We start from the raw sequence: 14598 nt of genomic DNA, 5'->3' as shown, positions 1-14598 counted from the left end.
GTAAAGTTTAATCTGTAAATCATTTTAAAGGAACAAATTATAACTTTGTCAAAGTCATCACAAAGTGAAATGCAAAGTGTTGCAGAGGTGTAAAACATGCCGTCACTGTTTTTGTTCTGTGGTTTGCACTGAAACAGCTTCTGCCATGTTGTTCTGGCTGTAAACGTCTCTGTAATGGGAGTGTTTCTGTGTGAGAGACTGTAACAGGATATTACTGAACTGTGAAAGTCTCCTGGAGCAGTTTGGGCTAAATGGTCTCTGCATCAGCCAGACTGTGAACTCCACATTTATACTTTACGATATTAACTGTACAGTTTTGAGATTACATAACAGCTCAGCTGTTAAACACATCTTGAAAGAGGAAGAAATGCATGAAACGTTAAACCCACTGACAGGTCTGCGTCGTATCTGACGTTTGTGTCCACACTATGAGGAAAGCAGCCCCACCGAACATCATCCTAACGAGAATGAACCAACAACAGTAAGTATTTCATCTTTATCTCTGTGTCCTTCCTGATGCTCTGTGTTTGTAAGCAAACTCAAACTGTCTTTGGCACATTTACTCAGACTGAGTTCAAAAAGAAGAAGAGTTTAAGTTTTACTGTCAGGAGAAACTTTGTGTCAGTGTCTCTGTTGGTAATTATGACAATCTGAGAAAACTGCTTCATCTAAAAAGTTCAAGTGGGGAAAAATCTGACTTTTTCAATCAAAACTTTTTTTTCTTTTTGAATTAAAATATTATCATAGGACAGGACTCAGGGGGGAGTTCAGAGAGTGATCTCAACCGCTTTCACAGCCGGTCTCAAACTCCATGTGTGTACAACTGTTTCTTATTTCAATTGTTTGTATAGACAGCATATATATTCTAAATATCATGTTACTTTGGACCTCTGACCTCTTCTTCAAGGTCAAATTTTCATAATGTCGCTTTTATCTTTGAAACTATATTGAAAATTGTGCTGCTTTAATTTCATGATCTTTTCCTTGATTATTTTCTGAACATTTACATGAAAAAAATCTTGTTTTTCCCTCTACAGAATAAAAAACCTCTGTAACTACAAAACTGTTTCAAAAATTCGTTTAAATCTAATTTAACAGATTTTCCTTCTTCTAGCTGTATTGACTGACCTTTGACCTCATGTGTTGATGACTCTTCACCTCTGTCTCCCCTCACAGGGAGAAGATGATCTGCAGGATCCTGCTGCTCATCATCCTCACCTCATATGTCTCTGGTTAGTTTACAGCTTCACTTTATGAACTCCAAATAAAGCTCAGCAACAGATTTGTTCCAGTTCTCAGTGTGTCTGCTCCTCTCTTTCCCTCTCTGTCTCCTCAACAGGATCATTTGTAGTCAATGTGACACAGACCTGCTATCAGGCAGAGGAGAACCACAACATCACACTGGAGTGGACGTTCACCACCAAACCTGACAGATCCACCAAAACTCTCAACATCCTCTGTGAACTCTTCATCAGTGATGAAGTCTCGGTCCTGTATCAGGTTCATGAAGGTGTTGAGGTGTCAGAGTCTCAGGATGAAGAGTTTTCAGGACGAGTCCAGAGTGACAAAGACGCCCTCAGAGAAGGACGAATCAGACTCCAGCTGTCCAGACTCAGGACTGATGACTCGGGTCTGTACCTGTGTGAGGTGAACACTGATTATGGCTTCAGTGTTGGAAGATGTCGACTCAACGTCACTGGTGAGATGATTAAGTAGAAAAATAATAGTAATGTTTTGTACATCTGTATCACTGCTGTAGTGACTGAGCTGTTGAACAACAGATTGTATGAAGCTTTAACTGTCTGATTCATTTATAACTGTAATATTTAATATTATGAAAGTCCAGATGGCTGACCTTTTCATTCTGGTCTTTAACAGCTGCTGATCAGGTCCAACCTCAGAGATCAACTTTGAGTGGAGAAGTAAAGAGTTGGGGAAAAACCATGCTGAGCACTATACAGGGTCTAACAGCACTAACAGCTCCTCTGTCTGCCATGCTGGCTGCTTTCATTTGGTTTATTGTAGGAAGGAAATAAAAGAGCAAAATCAAAAAACCACAAGTTACCCTCAACCTAAAGACTACACGACTCTCTTCCTTTGACTAATGGCGGAAAATAAGTTGTAGAATAAAATGTTAAATTTCCTGGTGCTGAATTTAAGTTAATGCAGCTGAAATAATCTGCAATCTTATAAATAACATTTCTATTGTAATAATTGTTCATAAAAAAGTTTCTTAAATCACTTTGGATAATTTCCACATGGTGATAAAATGTTTCCCCACACAGGGTGGTGTAGTGTTTGGGTCAGCTGGACCTGTAGGATACACATGTTTGTCATACTTTGCGAACACATCACATCACAGGACTTTCTTCCACATGACTTCCTCAGACGTGATCTCAAACCATTTTTACATCTCTGCTCCTCGGCTCACTTCCTCCATTCAGGCTGTTTTTCTTTTCATTTCCTCACAAAGACACAGATAAATATAAAGAAGCATGTGAATCATTCAGAGTTACTCTTGTAGACTCACAGAATAAAAACTCAGAGCTGGAAATGATCAGAATATTTTTACTTCATGTTCAGATGTTGAAAAGCTCAGCTCAGCAACTTGAACTCATGAAAAAATTTAAAACATGTCAGTATAAATTTGAAGTGATATAAATGTGATCTGAGGTTTTCAACAGTTACCTACAAACACCTATTATACATCAGTAGTCTACTCATCTGAGATGTAAAACAGTGGCATGAATGTTTCTGTTGTATTTTAGCATCTTATATGAGCTCTGTCGTCACATCTGTTTTCCACCGGTTATCTGACCTCAGAACAGATTTAAATAAGTTAAATACAGGAAATAAATAGAACAGGTACAAACAGTGTATATATCACAGTAATATACTGACTTATGAGTGTTATAGAGGAGGAGCATCACAGCAGCAACAGCTTCACCAAATGTACAAAGTAACATTCAAAGAATCTCACAGAAATGCTGCAGTTTGAACACCAACACTCAGCTACAGTTAGAGCTTATATGAGCCTGTCTGTCCAGATGGTGGCGCTGTAAGCTCACTTTTCCTGCTCTGTCTTACAGACATGATCTTATATTCTGATCAGAAACAAAAGAACAGAAAAGATGAGCAGCTTTGAGTCATGATCAGTAAAAGGAGGAAACACAAGAGTCGATTCATCTGGAATCAAACATTTTCAAACAAGTCTGGAAAAATGACAAGAAATGTTTCTTTGTTTGTGAATACATTTCTGTATTTACTCCGTGAAAATCTCTCCTCTGTCTGTGAGCTCTGCAGGGAACACTGTGAGTCATTAACACAACTAACAACACAAATACAACCAGAACACAATGTTCTATTTTTCTGGAGATGGACCAAGCACAGGGCCTTACTTAAAATGGAGAGCAGCTCAGAGTCAAATAGATATTGCTGTAGTTCCCTTCTGTTCTTACGTGTTTACACTGCTTTGTTCACTATTCTCACTTTGAGCAATAGTGAACATCTCACAGATGTTTCTGTTTAGTTCAGGATTATCTGTAAGCTGGAGATGTGTTATTTTTTCTTTGTCATCTTGTAAGATTTGTTTTTACTTGTCTCCACTGTATATGTCGACACATTATATCACAGTTGTAAAGGAAAAAATAAAATATTGGACTGTCAACCTTCTGTACAATGTATTTCTGTCTCTACTCGTCACCCTCACAGTTTCTGTATTTTATTTCTTTTTCTTTTTTTGAGCAGTATAGAATCAGGATACAGTACTTACCTCTGAACCACTGTGCCACTTAACACCGGGTCCATAGATGGTGATGATCCGGCACCATTTCAAGCCATTTATCAGAATGAATCGCCTCTTCCAGCTTCACCTCTTTAGCTATTAAAAGCTTCCACTGGAAAAAGATCAAACACCTGCTGATCAAACTGATCCTCTGAGTCACATCAAACCTGCTGTAGAGCAGAGAACAAGAAAACAGACATTATGCAAAGGTAACCACCATGTCGACTTAAATCTTTATTAAAAGTGCAGCCTGAAACTGTTCCTGTGTGATAGAGAGATACAGGAGTCTTCACAGTATTCACTCTGAAGTCATGTTGAGCTGCATTTAACAAATCTACTTTGTTTCAACACGTTTTTGCTTCATTAAATGCAGAAGCCCAAGCACAGAAAACCAGAAGTAGTCTTTGAGAGATCCCCGTGTTTTCAGTTTTGATTTGATTTTTTGGAAGACATTTCCAAAAATGAGTGAAGAGAGGTGAAGGAAGTCTGTGTTCATAACTGTGCTTGGAATTTATTTCAAGTGTTTATGTTGTTTGAAAATACTAAAATCTCCATTTGTCACTACAGGCCTGTATACAGTCAGTGTTGGTACATTTGATGAGCTGGATATTTAAATAGTTCAGAAAGAGATGCAGCCCTGTGGATTTGGGAGGAACTGTGACTTTAGTGAAGTCAAAAGTCCAACGACACAATAATATTCCCCCAAATAATTGTTCACAAGAATACCTAATGATATGTTTTGGTAGTTCCAGATGTTTATAGAAGTCACTTTTTTCATGGTGAGCATCAGTTTACCTAATAATGAGTCCATGATCACTGGTGAAGACAATGACTCCTGATTTAAGGAAAGAAAAGGTGAGAAATAACTGAAAATGATTCCGACTCCAGATATCCTGACAGCTGCACCTGATCACACCTGTTTGCTTTAACATCACTGATCAAGTTCAACGATCAGGACATCAGATAATGTTCCTGAGCTCACTGAGCAGTCCATCACTGAGTGTGATTAATGGTGATTTGTTGAAATAAGTCAGAATAAATCAAACGGTTCACCTCAGCTTCATGTCCTCGGTTTCATTTCTGAGAATTTAAAGTTCAAAGTTTAGTTAAACACAAATTCTGCTCTTTAAACAGCTTCTAGATCCAATAAAACTTTTAATAGTTTGAATCGATTCAAATACCCTTTAAAACTGAATGACTGATGGAGACTCTGAATCTGGTACAAACTAAACTACAGCTCATCAAGGCTGTTATCGGATTTTTGCAAATTTCCTTTTTCAAGTCATAATCAATAAAAACAATCTGGTTTATACATGAAATCTATTTTTTGTTTCTCAGGTGATCAGAAACAGTTTAGCTGCTGTGGCTGCAAACATTTGTCTGTGCAGAAAACACAAACACGACAATAACAAAAGAGAAGTTATAGAAGATATTTTGGGATGTTGGGGTTACAGGTCTGAATAAAGTCTTCTGTCAGAAAGATGGCAGCAGTCCAGGAACAGTACGTGAACTTATTGATTGCTTTACAATATACGTGTGACTATGATTATGGTCATAGATAACTAGAAACACAATCATAATAACATTATTTACTTGACACAAATAATATCTCAAAATATCCACAAGGGGTCACTGTCAACCAACAATTTACTTCATAGCGCATCACAAAGTTTGCTAATAGTAAAAACAATAGAAACGTCGTTTAACTTAAGTCCTAATATAGCTGGATGTAATTAGTGCTAAATAATCTTACCAACATAGCATCAAAGTACTGAGACATAAAATCAACTCAGTCCTATGAAACTGTTCCTTTGGGGAAATCCACTAGGACTGGCCGCTGATGCAAAATGATTCTTTTCCCTAGACATCCTGAGGCCAAGTCAGAGCAGGGAAATCTGAACAAAGTGAAAGTGGGAACACTGGACTTTGTTGTGCTGGTTACCTGATCACTCACAACATTTAAACTTGAAACCACAGAGTGGTGTTTCCATCAGCTGCAGGACAGAGTCATGGACAACAAGGATGCAGTGAATGTTTGAAAAGAATAAACATTTACCAGCTGAAACAAGAGGAGACGGCAGGAATAAGAATTTTATATTTTACTGTATCATTGTGTCCACTTCCGCTCTTTATTTGTGCACAACTTATTTGACACTTTTGTCTGTTTAAAGCATTTAAAAGCAGCGAGGCTCTCAGGCTGTTATGGTCTGTTACACTGCAGCTATAAAACTGTCATACTGTGGATGGTAGCAGGTTAGGAGCCAAATGCAAAGCTGCAGAGTTCACAAAGAAAGTACGAGCCATTGATATAAATCTAAATCAGAGTGCAAATTATAAAAATTAACACAAATCCAGGAAGTCAAGGAAGCCAAGCATACAGGCAGGTAAACAGTATAACACAACAAAGAACACATGAAAGAGCACACTGAGCTAACAAAGTGAGGATGTAAAACAACACCACAACCAGTAAACCAAGAACTAACTGAGAACATCTTTACAAAGAACCACAACAACAGATGACCTAAAATACAAAACTCCAGAATCACATTTACAGAGGACAGAAAAGAAACTATAAAAAATAACAAATAACAAAAAGTATTTAAAAGTAAAAATTAAAATGCCAGGACACACTTAATAAACTTTTTGTTTCAATCATCAGTTGAAGCTGGTAGTTCATGTAGTTTTGTGTAGTCAGTGTAATAATCATCATTTAATGATCAACACCCACACAGCAACAGGCTAACAGTCCAGTTTAACATCTACAGACCTGCTGCTTTTGGTCACACTGACAGTTTGATCTATATGTCAGACTGTTTTTACTGATTATGAAAGATGAACAATAAAGTTAAAGACCCAAAACAACACTGATGAGCTGCAGGCTGTCTTACAGACCATCCACCTCACTTCACCTATATTTAGACACTAAACCTTGACTTGGACCATCCTGTCTCACCACGTGTTCCTGGGATCTGTACTATGAAGATACCCAGGACATCTTTCTGCTTTGTGCCTTTACTTCTCCAGCACTGACGACAACATTTGTTCTAATTTTGTCCCGATTGCCACCAAAATCAAATCAGCTGCAACTGTGTTTTTATGCACCATCACGCAAACTTTAAAAACGACATCTTTCAAAAATGTGGAACTAGAGGATGCAGCATGTAAAGCACAAAAGTGACTGCATTGAAGATTTTCCACACTCAGTTTTACTTTTAAATTCAGCAGACAGCGAAAGCGCTCCCTCAGCAGGGTCATAGCGAAACAACACCTGGGAAGGTGAGTGTTGGGTGTGTCTTATATAACCTAACAGCACTCTTCTCTCCAGCTCAGTGAGTGAAATCTGTCCCTGGATGTTGGTGTGTGCAGAATGTGAGTGGAAAGAAGAGCAGACAGCAACAGTAAGTATTTTATCTGTAACTCTGTTTTTATGTCAAACGTCTCTGAAAGTGTTTAAAGTGAAATCTCTGCTCTCATTATCATTAAAAATAATGTTATTATTTTACCAGCTGATGTTACAGTGAAATACAGACGCTGTCTCTGTCTGATGTCATTTCTGATTTTTTTTTCCTGCCTCGAGGGATTTAAGAGGAAACCCTCTAAAATCAGGTTTGTCTGTATTCTCAAAACTGAAAAATTCCATTTGTTTTCTCAAGTTCCCAGAGTCCAGATGAATATCTCACACCCCATGTCAGCTCTCTATGTATTTTTTCCTGATTTGTTTTCTTTTTAAGGACTTTTACTTCTTTTGTCCTCCATGTATCCAGTTTCTTCTTTTAAGGACACACTACACACCAACTTTCTAGCCAATAGCTCTTTGGGAAACCTTCTTGCTGGTGCCTCATGTCTGTCAGACTATTTAAGCTTTTGGCAAATTAAACTACAGAAATAAGACGAGTTGACAAGGTTCTAAAAACAAAGTACCTAAAGATAGATTTTAAAACTGGTTCCTTGACAAGTTTCAGTCAGGTGCGTTTGTTTGAATTATTGAAAAAATTCTGCTTCCGTCGAAGATAAATTTAAAGAAGTAAGAGCTGGCTCAAGACTTTTGCACACTACTGTAGCTACCAACAAACATGTGTTGGATAATATTTGATATATTCTAAAACACAGACAACAATTTTTTTTATACTTTCTTTTAAAGAGCTGTTTGATCAGCTTAAAGCTGAGAGCACATCCAAAACCTGATTTTTTTTGTCTGTCTACTGATGGTGAAGATGCCAGTGAGATTATAGAGAGATAAATCAGTTATAGCAAAAAACAAAAAACGATTGTGATCCCCAAATGTGGGGGCTTATCTCCCCACCACCACACTCCCTGCCATTGGCTGATGCCCTCTGACGTCAGTGCGTAGGTGGTTCTCGGTGTGCGAGGCTGGGTGCTCAGGTATGTACTGGCACACTCCCTGTGGCTGCTCGGTGGGGCCTGGCACCCATGGCACGGCCAGGCCCCTTGCAGAGAGTGGAGGGTCCCCGGCTCTCAGGTCTCTGAATCCGGGGACTCAGTCTGTTCTGGCCAGCTGCTGGTGGAGCCTGTGGGCATGTCTCCCCAGCCCCCTGTGGATTCTGCACCATGGCTGCTGGGTGGCCCCCCACTCCCCACGCTGTCAGGGGCTCTCCTCAGCTCTTTTCAAGGAGGGTGGTGGGGCTGCCTCTCCAGTGCTCCTCCTTTGGCTCTCATCATTTCTGATTTTACTATATTTTGCTGTCAGCTTGGATAAACCTCTGCACACTTCACCCATAATAGAACATGCTGCTCTACAGTAGAGGATATATTGAACACTGTGGATTTTCCTTCTTCTAGCTGTACTGACTGACCTTTGACCTGATGTGTTGAGGACTCTTCACCTCTGTCTCCTCTCACATGGAGAAGATGATCTGCAGGATCCTGCTGCTCATCATCCTCACCTCATGTGTCTCTGGTTAGTTTACAGCTTCACTGTATGAACTCCAAATAAAGCTCAACAACAGATTTGTTCCAGTTCTCAGTGTGTCTGCTCCTCTCTTTCCCTCTCTGTCTCCTCAACAGGATCATTTGTAGTCAACGTGACACAGACCTGCTATCAGGCAGAGGAGAACCACAACATCACACTGGAGTGGACGTTCACCACCAAACCTGACAGATCCACCAAAACTCTCAACATCCTCTGTGAACTCTTTATCAGTCGTATATCCTCAGTCTTGTATCAGGTTCATGAAGGTGTTGAGGTGTCAGAATCTCAGGGTGAAAAGTTTTCAGGACGAGTCCAGAGTGACAAAGACGCCCTCAGAGAAGGACGAATCAGACTTCAGCTGTCCAGACTCAGGACTGATGACTCGGGTCTGTACCTGTGTGAGGTCAACACTGATTATGGCTTCGGCTCTGCCAGCTCTCGACTCAACGTCACTGGTATGTTGATTTAGCTGAAGTTAATCTAGTTTCTTTTATTACGAAGGTGTTCACTGTTCGATCCACTGAATTGTTAAAACAGACCATAGACTGTGTATGATGTCCATAGCTTCTGGGCCTGAACAATGAAGTCAACGTCAAAAGACTTCGATTCTTTTTTTAGTGAATAGCAGGGTGTGGTTGCAAAAGCACCTCCATTAATCTGTGATCTCAGTAACCACTCTCCCCTTTCATTTTTCTTTTTTTTCCCTTTTTAACTGAAATGAGACCACAACTGAGGCCATGATACTTAAACCCAGTAGTTCTAATGGTTTTCCAAAATGGGACCTGTGACCGTTCCTTGTGTCAAAAACCTCAACATGATACGATGGACTTTAACTTAAAATTGAATAAAAAGATTAATTTTGTTATAAAATTGGGTTTTTACTGACCAATACTTCTTTCTAAGGTCAATCCCTTCTTATCTTTTACTCATTTTCTACAGTTCTACATGTTTTTATTACATTATGACTTGACTGTTACACTGCTGTATATTTTGGTGTGAATCATGTTTCCCTTTCATGCCATCAGTTGGTCCAAAATTTGAAAGCTGGCCTTCTTACTAGAACTCAGAAACTGGAGCCTCCTGTCTCCTGGCCTCCATTCACTGGCTTCCTGTGACTTTTAGGACTGATTTTAAAATGTTTTCTCTTTTTAAAAATCCCTTAATCTCCTAACATCACATGTTCCTTCAAGCTCTCTGACATCTGCTCACCAGTTACTCCTCACTGTCCTATTTGTCAACCATTTAGTTATATTTATTGATGTGAGGCATCTTTGCTTTTTATTATACAACACTTTGGTCAGTTCTGTAGTTTTAAATGTGCTTTATAAATAAAATTGGATTGGAAACATCTCTGCTCTAGCTTTAGGCTCAGCTTACACAAACTAAAAGCAAAGAAGAACATTAGTATAAAAGGCAGCACAGAAAACACAATTCCAATGACTAAAGTGTGATTGAGTGGACAGCCTACAGCCCACCTCCACAGTGTCCCACTGCCCACAGTCTTCATGTGATCAGAGGTGCAATCACTAAAAGGAAGAAACAGACGGCTGTTTCTCTCAGAGTTTAAATATCTTCAACCTGCAGACATCAGTCGGCTGCTCTAACCTCAGACTGTTTCACCAGTTAAACACTTTTTTTTTATCTGTTAGTCTAAACACAGCAGAGTAGATCTGCTGCTGAACTCAAACCGAATAAAACAAGAGGTTCATTTCATTCATGTTCAGGTTTCCTCAGTTTCTCACTCAGATTCACCTCCTGCTCATCACGTGGAAACATCAAGATGACCATAACAAAACAATACTAATCATGGCTTCATTAAACAATGTAGGACGTTATGGTGACTGACTCCATCTTTTATATACAGTCTATGAAGTAGCCCTGATGTAGTTTACCTGCTCAGAGTCATGTTGATCTATACGTAAAATTATGACCTGAGTAACTCTATGTAACCGACATTTTACTTCAATCAATCAATCAATGATACATATTTTCATGTCATTTACAGCAGCTGATCAGCTCCACCCTCAGAGACCGACAACAGCAGAAAGTGGAGGCATGGCCGGTTTCTATAGTTTAATGGGAGTGTTGGCAGCTCTGCTGGGACTGCTTGTAATATTTTTAATTGTTTTCAGAAATAAAGCCAGGAGACAAAACCCTGTTACTCTGTTACTCTGAGTTAATGAGTTTACAGTTACTCTACTGTAAACTAATTATCACCAGATGACAGTGTTGGATTACATTCATCCATGTGGTGATGTAACAGCTGTAGAGTTAGGAGTTGGTTTAACACAGAAATGAATGAACTAGTTTCAACAGATTGTTTTATAAACCCACATAATCTTTAACATTAATGTAAAAGTTGTTTATTGTTGTTTAATTTTTCACACACAGCATACAAAGTGTGTAAAACCTCAGGCTACAGTTTATTCCTGTGCTGTGTGAATACCTCCAGTAAGTAAAGCAATGACTGGACTCATCTGATCGACTGCTGTGTGTCCTCAGAGACGCCTCATTGTATCCAGTCCCACCAGTAATCACTGCTCAGCATAATCCCAACTTCAGCTCCATCAGCTCACAGAAATAGTCCAACCACAGTAAAGAGGACTTATTGTTTACCGTGTTTAATAAATGTCAACACCAGATTCAGTCTCTGCAGCTTTATTTTCATGCTGCTCTGAAACTCTGAAGGAAAGTTTACAGTCTAGATCTCCATGATGTAACAGGACTGTTTAACCTGAGCTGCTCATCGTTCTTCAAAGCTCTCTGAGCTTCTACAGGATGGCAGGAAAAATAAACAGTAACTATGTTGATGAAGCGATGAGGGGCTGAAACCACACACTCAGTAACTGATGCTGAAAATAAAGTCTGACTACAGAAAGTAAAAACATGTTTGTCTTTTAATAAAGGTGGAATAAACCCAGACAGGACTGAGCCCTGGTGTTAATAAAGTTGTTTTGTGTGTTGATTGTAAACTCTTTTTTGTTTTTCCACTTGTTTAAAAATAAATAAATGAAAACACAAAAATAAGAACTTCTCTAATACAAATGATTTTATTTACAATGTAAACATTATTACAGCAGTGATATGTCTGCATAAACATTTTCCTTGTACGCATCACATATCTTACTTATTTTAATGATAAAACGTTAAACGGTAACCCTCTCAATCAGCTGTTACAGTCTTTAGTATTCATGGAGGTGAGAGATGAAGCTGAAACTTGTAATGCAGCAACAGGATGGGACACAGAAGAAAAAGTCTGTTCAAAGATTTCTCATTTTTTAGTAAAACAAGAATCATTGTTTACACTAATGTTATTTATCACTCCTGTAAAAGCTTCAATAAATAGGAACTTAATTAATACAGATTATATTTTTTTCATAATTTGCTTTCTGGAACTTAAACACATGTTGAAGAGTTCGTTGGTTAAATTTGTGACTCTAGTCTTTATTTAAACCTCAAATAATTTGGGCTCAAAGTGATCCCCCCAAAAAAGTCCTCTAAGTGGTGATTGGTTTAATTTCTGAAACACTCGTCAATGTTTGTTTCCTTTTTTTTATGCCAACTAAACAGAGCAGAGCGCAGATGACCACTAGAGCTAGTAGTGGTCATACCAGTGACAGTCCAACACCACGCTGGCTTTCTCTGCTCTCTGGTTGTGGACTCAGAGTCTGAAGGTTGGACGAATGAAAAACTGCTAAAAACAAACAGACCAGGCCCAAAATAACAGGTTTTGTTTTAACTTGAATTGAATAATGTTTGCAAAGTGTTAAAAAAATATCTTACCAGTGACGTTGAGTTGACATCTTCCAACACTGAAGCCATAATCAGTGTTCACCTCACACAGGTACAGACCCGAGTCATCAGTCCTGAGTCTGGACAGTTGAAGTCTGATTCGTCCTTCTCTGAGGGCGTCTTTGTCACTCTGGACTCGTCCTGAAAACTTTTCATCCTGAGACTCTGACACCTCAACACCTTCATGAACGTGATACAGGACTGAGGATATACGACTGATAAAAAGTTCACAGAGGATGTTGAGAGTTTTGGTGGATCCATCAGGTTTGGTGGTGAACGTCCACTCCAGTGTGATGTTGTGGTTCTCCTCTGCCTGATAGCAGGTCTGTGTCACATTGACTACAAATGATCCTGTTGAGGAGACAGAGAGGGAAAGAGAGGAGCAGACACACTGAGGACTGGAACAAATCTGTTGTTGAGCTTTATTTGGAGTTCATAAAGTGAAGCTGTAAACTAACCAGAGACACATGAGGTGAGGATGATGAGCAGCAGGATCCTGCAGATCATCTTCTCCCTGTGAGAGGAGACAGAGGTGAAGAGTCATCAACACATGAGGTCAAAGGTCAGTCAGTACAGCTAGAAGAAGGAAAATCTACAGTCTGACTTCATTCACTCATCACAACATCTGACCAAAACAACTAGAACTACAAACACTGCAATGGAAGCAACCAGAAGAAAAACCTGCACTTTGATTTCATATTAAGGTTTTCAGAGCTGCAGAATTTGTTTTCTGTCAGAAGGTGGCGCCATGCTACAACTGAAATAAATAAATTAATAAATTAGATTAAACTCATTTTCTCAGAAGTTCTCTCAAATCTTCCAGCTCACCCAGAATAAATATAATAAATGATTCATGAGTATCACTGATACAAAAGCATTTAATTTACTATTTACGCAGAATGTTTCTGTTTATACCTCCAGTTTAGTCTTAACTTTTCTACGATTGATACAAACAAAGTGTCCATAAAATAATAAAATAATGTTTTATTTAAATACTTAAAACAAACAGACATCAAATAAGACAGCTTCCTGTTACGAGAAAATAAAACTTTAACTGCAGTTTAATGGTTGGTGTCAGTGTTTGGTGTTTGAGCTCTTCTAAAACCAAATGCAACCTAGTGACATATAAATAAACTGTATCAACACCACTATTTTACCACAAAGATGACCTCACACCTGACTCGGATGCTAATAATAACAATAGAACATTATTACATTAACAGCCTTCAGCGCAGCATATATTTCAGCCACACAGAGTGTCTATAAGAAAAGCACAAACTCACACAGTTAAAATAAAGTGAAAGTGTGCAACAGGTTATCACTCATGAACAGTTGTAATCACATATTATTTTACTCTAACACAGAAACGTTTCCATATTAAATTCAGTCATTATATTACCTTTATGATGTAGTTATATTGTTACAATAAACACAGATCTTACTGGTGCTGTCATCCTCATAGAGATTTGTGTCTCTGTGTGAGAGTGCAGTCTAATGCTCATATTGTTAACTGTTAATCAATGCACAAGTAGTCAAGTGCATGTATGGATGAGCCCAGTGCTTTTAAATGCACCGAAAGTTAACAGACAGCAAGCTGCTGGTTGAGCTGGTGAACCACAGGTCAAAGTGTGCTGCAGAGGCCTGAGTCTGGGTCCATCTCAGGCCTGCTCATTCCTCTTCACTCTGTCCCTGCTTTCCTGTCTTATTTGTGCACTGTTCAATGAAATAAAGGCTAAAATGTTTTAAAAAAAATCAATATTTAACAGACAAAATAAAATAAATGATGCCCAGAAACACGGTAAAGTTTAACAAAGATAAAGTACATGCTAATGTTGTCTCCTCTTCTTTCAGCTGGACTCTGTTTCTTACCTTTAACCACTTGATTTATCTCTGAAGTGCACAATGACTCCGTCCTGCTGCAGTTGTGTGGATCAGCTTAAGTGTATATATGCGAGCACGTCTCTGTCTTTGCGACTGAGTATGAGCATGAGTAATAGCTGCCGCTTTTTAAATGCTGACCTAAAATTAAAAATATATTTTGGTCATCATTATTTCCTGTTCCTCAGTGCAGTGTGCATGTTTACCAGAAAAC

At 38.7% G+C, this 14598-nt stretch overlaps 2 protein-coding genes across 4 annotated transcripts; one reads left to right on the top strand and one right to left on the bottom strand.

Moving 5' to 3' along the window:
- Positions 1-11604, top strand: LOC120740602. 3 transcript variants are annotated; one of them, XM_040043064.1, is made up of 4 exons: positions 1-481; positions 1177-1232; positions 1340-1699; positions 10720-11604. In XM_040043064.1, the coding sequence occupies exons 1-4, from the start codon at positions 429-431 to the stop codon at positions 10887-10889; spliced, it is 639 nt and encodes a 212-aa protein (XP_039898998.1). In that variant the 5' UTR covers positions 1-428; the 3' UTR covers positions 10890-11604. The 3 variants fall into 3 exon arrangements, with proteins under 3 accessions (XP_039898998.1, XP_039899000.1, XP_039899001.1); XM_040043066.1 differs by lacking the exon at positions 10720-11604 and adding an exon at positions 1879-3667 and having other exon boundaries at positions 32-481; XM_040043067.1 differs by lacking the exons at positions 1-481; positions 1177-1232; positions 1340-1699 and adding exons at positions 8622-8702; positions 8810-9169.
- Positions 11605-12465: 861 nt separating this feature from the next.
- Positions 12466-13160, bottom strand: LOC120740611 (butyrophilin-like protein 8). The gene is made up of 2 exons (XM_040043078.1): positions 12965-13160; positions 12466-12857 (listed from the first exon to the last, which is right to left on the bottom strand). Exons 1-2 carry the CDS (start codon positions 13011-13013, stop codon positions 12481-12483), a joined length of 426 nt encoding a protein of 141 aa, XP_039899012.1. The 5' UTR covers positions 13014-13160; the 3' UTR covers positions 12466-12480.
- Between the last annotated feature and the right edge of the window lie 1438 nt (positions 13161-14598).

The sequence above is a fragment of the Simochromis diagramma genome, unplaced genomic scaffold, assembly GCF_900408965.1.
Source record: "Simochromis diagramma unplaced genomic scaffold, fSimDia1.1 OVJJ01000433.1, whole genome shotgun sequence".
Lineage (NCBI taxonomy): Eukaryota > Metazoa > Chordata > Actinopteri > Cichliformes > Cichlidae > Simochromis > Simochromis diagramma.
Note: the sequence above shows the minus strand (reverse complement) of the source record. Positions and strands in the feature narration are given on the sequence as shown.